Source organism: Lasioglossum baleicum, chromosome 12, assembly GCF_051020765.1.
Source record: "Lasioglossum baleicum chromosome 12, iyLasBale1, whole genome shotgun sequence".
NCBI classification, from domain to species: Eukaryota; Metazoa; Arthropoda; class Insecta; order Hymenoptera; family Halictidae; genus Lasioglossum; species Lasioglossum baleicum.
In genome coordinates this window covers 313,999-321,686 of record NC_134940.1, presented here as the reverse complement: position 1 = coordinate 321,686, position 7,688 = coordinate 313,999, and the positions used below count along the sequence as shown (strand labels likewise).

The 7,688-nt window shown below is 45.5% G+C and overlaps 1 protein-coding gene across 1 annotated transcript; it reads right to left on the bottom strand.

Annotated features, from left to right (window-relative positions):
* Positions 1 to 4,466: 4,466 nt before the first annotated feature.
* LOC143214195 (uncharacterized) lies at positions 4,467 to 5,411 on the bottom strand. Its single transcript, XM_076434931.1, has one exon. It carries the CDS (start codon positions 5,409 to 5,411, stop codon positions 4,467 to 4,469), a length of 945 nt encoding a protein of 314 aa, XP_076291046.1.
* Between the last annotated feature and the right edge of the window lie 2,277 nt (positions 5,412 to 7,688).

The following is a 7,688-nucleotide window of genomic DNA, read 5'->3' as shown; positions in this document are numbered from 1 at the left end:
ATGAACATACTCAAAATATAACAACGAGGTGAAATTATGCGAGAATATCGCAGCCGCGGGTGGATTACGCTATATGCGGTACCTTCCCCGCGACCGAGAGTTTTCTCTTTATTATCAATTCCCAATAATTGCAATTTAACAACCGTGTGCCATTCCGAGAAAAAAAGAAACAATTTGCATAAATTATGACAATAAGTTCAATGTTTAAATATTAGGAGTTGGTGATTATTGAGGACAGTGGAATGGTATACCAGAGGGGAATAATATATAAAAAAAATGTATTATGGTATTGTGGCCCTCTACGGGTGGACCACCTCTAGGGGCAATCCTAATCCCGTAGCGGTATTACCCACAATAAACAATTTATAAATTGTCCCTCGTATTGGGGATTACGGGGCGAAACTCTCGATTCTCGGGCGGGTCACACTCGGTGGTGTGTCCCTCTCCCTCGAAGTCAAGCGTTACCCCTCCGCCAATAACGAGGTCCAAACACAATTATATAAACACAATAAATATGCAGCGTATAATCAGACAATATTGCAATGTAACAGAAAAAAATAATAATCAGACTGCGAAGGAAGCGTGATTGCTATTACTTGATCAGGTTGAATTTTATATTCGTTTTTAACTTTGTTTAATCTTATTTGAATTTTAATTATTTTATCTGTAATCTAGTTAATTTATCAAAGTCAAGTTACACTATTAATACTAGTATCAGATTACCCGAAGGTCCGTTAATGTTTATTAAATAATGAATTAATGATGGGATAAACAATGTTATCCAGATGAAGCCAAATAGAATTACCGAAATTATTACTATTATTGTTAGCACGCTGTGTGCTATTACGCCGAGAATACGCGCGATCACGTTTCCTTTTCTGATCATGAATCCTGAAAATAAATTTTATGTACACCCGGTATATTGTAACGGCGGAATGGCACACGAAATTCGAAAATATAATGAACAAAGACCCTCGTAGAAGACCTTGAACAGAGAACAGGCTGTTGTAAATACGACGTGACACCGTAATATCTTTTCAACAGCCTGTTGCTGTGTTTACGAGGTGCTGGTTCGTTGGTTCGAGCGAGACAAAGAAAGTACCGCTCAAGGACGGGTCGTGCTTCTCTACTACGCGACCGTTTCGCTCGCCCGATTCAAATTCACACGTTTCGCCTTCGAAATTCGAATTTTCCCGTGAGAGCCTCGAACTTCCTCACGCGTCTCTTTTTTAAAAAGCCTATCTCAAATCGCTTTTTACGGCGAGATTTCCGCAATGTTCGGGCGCCAATTTATCACGGCGTTTATTTCCCGGCGAACCGAGAGATAACCGCCTTCGAGAAATTATGGCCTTGCGACCGGGCCACGCTCGGTCGCGCGACACGTGGTCCTCTCGAGACAAAAGATCTTCGCAGGTTCGAACGGAACGACCAATTGGGACACGAAGTGAACGGGCGCCAGGTACTATACCGTACCACGCGAAACTCTCGAACGATTCGTTCGGTTCTCAAAACGACGTCGAATCTGCGAACATCGTTTAGGCCGGTGACGGCCGCGAACAGGTCCAGGGAACCACGTGAGGAAAGGAACGGGGCATTCCCCGCGACGAGAACGTTTCTCACGGTAAATGAAGCTACTCGGTAGATCTCGGGCAAAATATAGTCGTTTATTAAAACGAGATGGTCATACAATCCGCCGGCCGTTGCCGGCGGTAGTCAATAGCTTTGCCGGCGCGAACACGAAAGTGACGGCGGCTGTTCGGCCGATCGCGCGGAATAACTTCTATCGCGTCGAGCTCGGTCGTCACAGGACTTCGCGTGAATTTACAAGCCACGAGGGCACGGATTCGACCGAGCTCCGGTGACGTACGCGTTCCTAATTCGAGACTGGGCGAAACGTGCGAACGGTGAACGACACGAAACGAATACGGCGCGTTATCCTCCCGTGGAACGATCCGAGGGTACACCGAAGAATCACCGGGCGAATATCGTGGGCCCCGAATAGCTCGTGCACGAGGATTCGGCGGCACACGATCCGCGGCCCCGCGAGCCTCTCAGGAGAGCGACTCCTGGTCAGCGGTAAACGCGGGGAAACACGCGGTACACCGCGGTACGAACTTTTCGCGAACTCAAATAACGTCCCCGAACCAACACGAACTGGTCACAAAATATATCGAAATAAAGCCTGACCGGCACTTACCAATATCGCTGCAGTGGCGGCAGTCGCAAAATACTTTTGTAATCGCGGTCTAAGATTCGCACGTGTGTACCGTAAACAGTCCTTCGACCCAGTGGCCCAGTTCGAGATGGTTCGGAACGCGGAAGCGAGTTTTCCCCCCACTCTCGTCTTCGGCGACGCTCGGGCCAATCACGTTGTTTCTGGGCGCAGGGACGACTCGATGACATGTCGGCCCGGGCCTTCGGTATTTTCTATTTTTCCGAAGCCCGGCCGATATAAGGCGGTAAGTCGGCATCTATGGATCCGAGCCGTTCCGGTGTAGCTCTCATGGCATTTTCCGGATGAGACGTCGACGAGGGTGGACTGCTGATCGTCCTTATGTTTAACAGCCTCGCCGCTTTCTCCGGGTTGACAGATCCGGGCTCGGTCCAATCCTCGCCGTCTTCCTCGCCAGCGGCGCCCTGTGATTGGTGTTCCGAGCGTCTTCGCTTGCGGCCTTCCGCCAATCGGCGGCCGGAGACAGGTATGGGGCTCCTCGCCGATTTCGGTGGTTCCTGAAAACTCTTGTCGCGCCCGGCGGCGCGACATTCAAAGGCGATAATTCTATTCTTCGGGCGTTCGGATGTCCCAGGGAGAGCGCTCGTTATAGCCGTTTCGTTATTGTACCGCTTTTTCGGTGACCCGGTCTTTCGTCTAAGGTTCGGAGTGACGTAGGCTAAATCTGCCACGTCACAACTCATAGTCCAGATTGAAAAATCCAGCGGCTGCGAGTTTCTCCGGTTGGACGATGTGTGAGTAACGCCAGTTACGGAAACTTTGGAGTCTGTCACGTTCGAGACGGTAATCGGGTGGTGTTGTGTGATCGGTTGTTGCGACGGCTGCGGGATGCATCTCCGATTTCGCAATCATTGTGAAACACTGTGTGAAAAGTAAAAAGAGATGTTTGTGGTTTTGACGTGGAAAAAATTCAAAGTCGCGTCTTTATAACTGATACTTTACGTGTTTTTATAATTGCTAACCCATGCTCGAAATGTTCGCACTTCGCGCAGACTGCAATGGTATGTGATGTTTTTTGTCGGTTGTCAACAGTGAAGTCGACACGGTTTGTCGTTGGCAATTTCATACACGGGATCTCGAACTAGTACATCGTATTTCGGACAGTTGAAATCTTCCAAATTTATCGAGTTTATTTCCATTTTTCGAAGGATGTCTCTCTCGAAACATCCACCTTTGTACGCTACGACAGGATTGGCGTAATCGCACACAAAATTTTGAATTACTTTGAACATATCGTGCTGTTGATATTTTTCATAACCGAAATCTTTAAATGGAATCCCGTGTATGAAATTGCTGGCATACCATGCAGACTTTCTGTCGGCGTCGGATAAACAATGAAAGTTCTTCCCCAAGCGAAATTCGGAGAGTTCGAACGAGCCGTCGTGACAAACATCGATCATAGCTAATTCTTTGCATATAAATTTTTTTTCCACAATGAAACTGTCCATGTCAATGATTTGAGTGATTCGATCCATCTAAATAAAGAAAGTTTTTTCACTAGATTTTACATCATTTATTAATTTTTATTGTACTTACCGTTGAAAAAGAGGGGGAATGCGCGAAGTTGACTGGTCGGATGATAAAAACACACCAGCGATGTACTTCGTATAGCGACCGTGATCGTCGACGTTTTTTATGCTATTACTTCATACGGCGACTGCAGCGAGCAATTTATAATACCGCTAATGTAAACATGTCAATGGAGAGGGGGTAATATTATTAGTTTAATTGTGTGTGCATGTATGTATGTGCGGATGTGTATGTGAAAATTTTTCGAGAAGGTATTTTGAAAATAAAGTTATTCGAGAATATCTCTTTTGTATTTTATTTTATTACAAGTTCCTTCTTTTACAATTCCTATAGAATAAAAATACAATTAAAGTAGAGAAATGATCAATATTTTTATCGGTATAAGAGCGGTTTAAGTAATTTTTCGAACAATGTTCGTCAATGGATTGTAATCCACGATGCGGTCGTGTATCATTAAGCAGTAGGCTGTTGTCGATGGGGGGACATCGGTTCGACATTCGAATTCGATTCGCACGTCGACCGTAGCATTTTTTAGCGCTTCATTTTGTCGAGAACAATCGAGAACGACGAGTGGGCCGTATCGCAGGAAATCCATGGTGTTGAGTAGCGCTTCACCGTTTCCATAGTATGATTCTTGCAATTTTGCATACATGTCATAGAGCAACGCGTATTTACCTTTCTCAAAATCGATATTTAAATCATCTTACGGATATGTTTCCGAGTTCAAGTAAAGACGAATATTTGTCAATGCGCAGTGATCGAATCGCGTAGCTGTTTTCTTTAAGTTATTCTTTCGATCGGTTTGCAAGGCGAATATCACGTATCGCGGTTTTTCCATTTGCAGAGCTGTTTTTATCGCCCACGTATGCTTCGTAGTCGTCTGTAGTAGAGGATATTCGTACAGATACCACGATCGAAAGCTCATGCCGATCGATCTGTCGCTGTCTAAAATACGTAACATGGATAGCTTATGTATTTCATCCAATGCAACATGTGGCATTCGCCATTGAATTTTGTACAGATCCAGAATAGGTTTCGCGTTGTCGGAAGGACTGTACAACGCGTTCACGTCGGTACGCGAGCGAATCAAAATCAATTCGTGTTGAGCATTTATCACAACACGTTTGTAATCTTCACAGAAGCCTAATAAAATGTTCATAGGTACACAAAAGTTGAAATGTATCGCAGCCGTGGCCGTTGCAGCCTGTTTATGTCCACCATCACCATACAGCCAGCCAGCGTTGGACAATGCGCCGCTTCTCGTTCTGGACAGACTCACGTAATTCATCAGAATTGTCGTCGCACCGGGATTTCTGGATCGATCGATTTCTACACCGCTCAATTCGTAGCGTATTTCCTCAAACATAAACGCAACGGCATTGTTCTCAAGAGTTGCCGTATCGATGTGGGATTCTCCTCCTGATCCAGTCGGTAATTCGAGTTTTCTCGGTAAACTAAGTTTTCCCTCAACGTATAGGAAACTTTTACACGGGAGCGTGTACAGGTCTCGTTGCTGAATGGGTATCCTTATCTCGTCGCTGTTCTCGAACGTTGTGTTAGCATACGGATTGTACGTGTGCAGCTCAATCTTCGTTATGCGATTGTCGAAGATCGGTGCTTCGGAGGTGTTCAAAATGTCGTCAAACATGATTTTTTTCCCTCTCACTTTTTTACAATAAATCCCAAAGATCGTAGATACTTGGCGTTTTCCACAGTTAATTTCTTGCGAATCGGTGACTTTACGTTTTTCTCAGCGGTTAGTTTCTTGCTGTTGTTGCTGTTGCTGCAGGCGCTGTTGTTCAACGTATGGAATGTTGTATTGTTATGAATTAGCATTCCTTCGTCGCGCATGTAGTCGCACCGTGATTTCTTCACCTCGAAAATCAATCAAACGTCCGGATTGATCAACTATGCGAATCGTTAAATCGTCAATTACTCGTGCAACGATCGGAAGGTAAATGACTCGCGCCGGCGTTTCCGACAATTTATACCCTGGCGGTACCTGAGGCGTGAATTCATGTATCGTGTGAACGAGTTTACCGTTGTCGTACGATCCGGTGGTTATGTTGCATTCTACTCGTACGATATTCACGCTGATGATATTCACAGGCACATTCGACGTATGCCACGCGTTCGGTGGTAAAACACGATCCATGGAAAATCCTAGGATAGAGCCCACGTTGTAAGGCTTTACAAAGTTTATTTGATACTTGCTTATAATTTCACTTTTCATGGTGTTGGTGTTCGCTCGTAAGACCAGCGGATATTCGATATCAGAGGTGGTGGACGACTCATCGACATTTTTTGGGGGATATCGTGCGCATATTTCACGTTTCAAGTATGCGTTTATCGCTTCCAATTCGTATAAACCGTCGGGTATGACGATCTCTTCATCTTTTTCGCCGAAGTAGAATCGATTGTTTCCAATGTTGGCGCTGATGTTCGGTATCGTGTAATAAGTTTGCAAATCGAGCAATCCCAGCTCGTATTCGCCATTGCTCAGATCTATGGGCGGAAAGTGCTTGGACGATAGCACGCTGCTTCTTCCCGACAACGTGAACGTAAATGACTTTTTCGCATGCATCGTGCAGAGAGAGAGAGAGAGAGAGAGAGAGAGAGAGAGAGAGAGAGAGAGAGACTCTTTCCAGAGAATTTATTCTCGGAGAAACTTCACACACAATTGCCCACACACGCTTTCGTTATAATTTTGAAAACGTTCGTGGTTATATAAGATCGTCGCGTTCGCACCGAAATAGCGAATCAACTCGATCGGTGGTCGAAGATTTCCAAAACTATCAAAATATTTGACACGCGAGCCGTGTTTTATATAGGCGACCCAGTGCGTTCCCGGCCCACAACTATTATATAGATTGACTATACCTCGTTCATTTACCCACGCACGCAGCGGCAAATCGTTACGCATAAAAACTCCGCGAAAGTATGGTAATCCTTTACAGAAGGCCATTAATTCAACGTCTGTCGTCGTGTTGTCTTTCTTCGTTGTTTTTTTTTTCTTCTTCCCCTCCTTCAAGCCTTTTCCATCCTTATACGGTGCGAGACGTAACCCACGACCCTCCATGGCTCGATTGTGTCGCTCCGCTTCTTGCAATTGTTTCTTCGCATCTTTTGCATTGTTTATACCTTTGAATACTCCCGCGGCGCCACTCGTCAATGCTCCTATAGCTGACAAAGCGGGCAACAACAACGGCAGAAAACCACCGCGTTTAGCGATCGGGAGAATTCGTTTTGTCGTTTTTCTTTTCTTTTCACCTTTTTTCTTTGTCAAACCCATGCCCAATTTCGTTTTAGCTTTCATGGCTGCCAACACTGTAGCTGCAGACACCTTTTCTCCCAACGTTGCGTCTCCAGACTCGATGCAGCGCTCGATCCGCCAAAACGTGGTCGGCCGCGTGACGATTTTCAAGATCCTTGTACTGCGAATACGCTATACCGTGCTCGCGACAGGCCGCATCCAACGGATTGATTCCTCGATCCCCACGAGCTAATCGCGCGGTCAGTTTCGTACCAGGACCGCAGAATTGATAACCGGGTATATGCAATTCGAACGGTAATGCGTTTATAGCTCTGTTTAAAAACCCCTTAACCGTATGTGGACCGAGACGTCGTTGTGAACAACGATTCGTGCGCATAAGCTATTTTTTTCTGCTCTCTCTCTTTTTAAAAAGAAAAGAACACGGGTCCTCACGTTTGGAGGGGGGTGGGGAGTGACTGATACCGACGATGTTCGAGCTCTCGTATAAATACTATTCCCCCTCTCTCATCGAGTCAATCAGATCATGCGTTTTGTAAGACAATCTTTGGATATTCGTGTTCCAACGTGTCTGCGTTCGACGATTGTGACGAGACGATGCGTAAACATGGATCGTTGTTACCATGCAATGTACGATGCGTCATAAGCGGCCCG

Bases quoted from the DNA above. Each gene is read 5' to 3' on its own strand.
- LOC143214195 (XM_076434931.1), bottom strand. From the start codon at position 5,411: ATGTTTGACGACATTTTGAACACCTCCGAAGCACCGATCTTCGACAAT.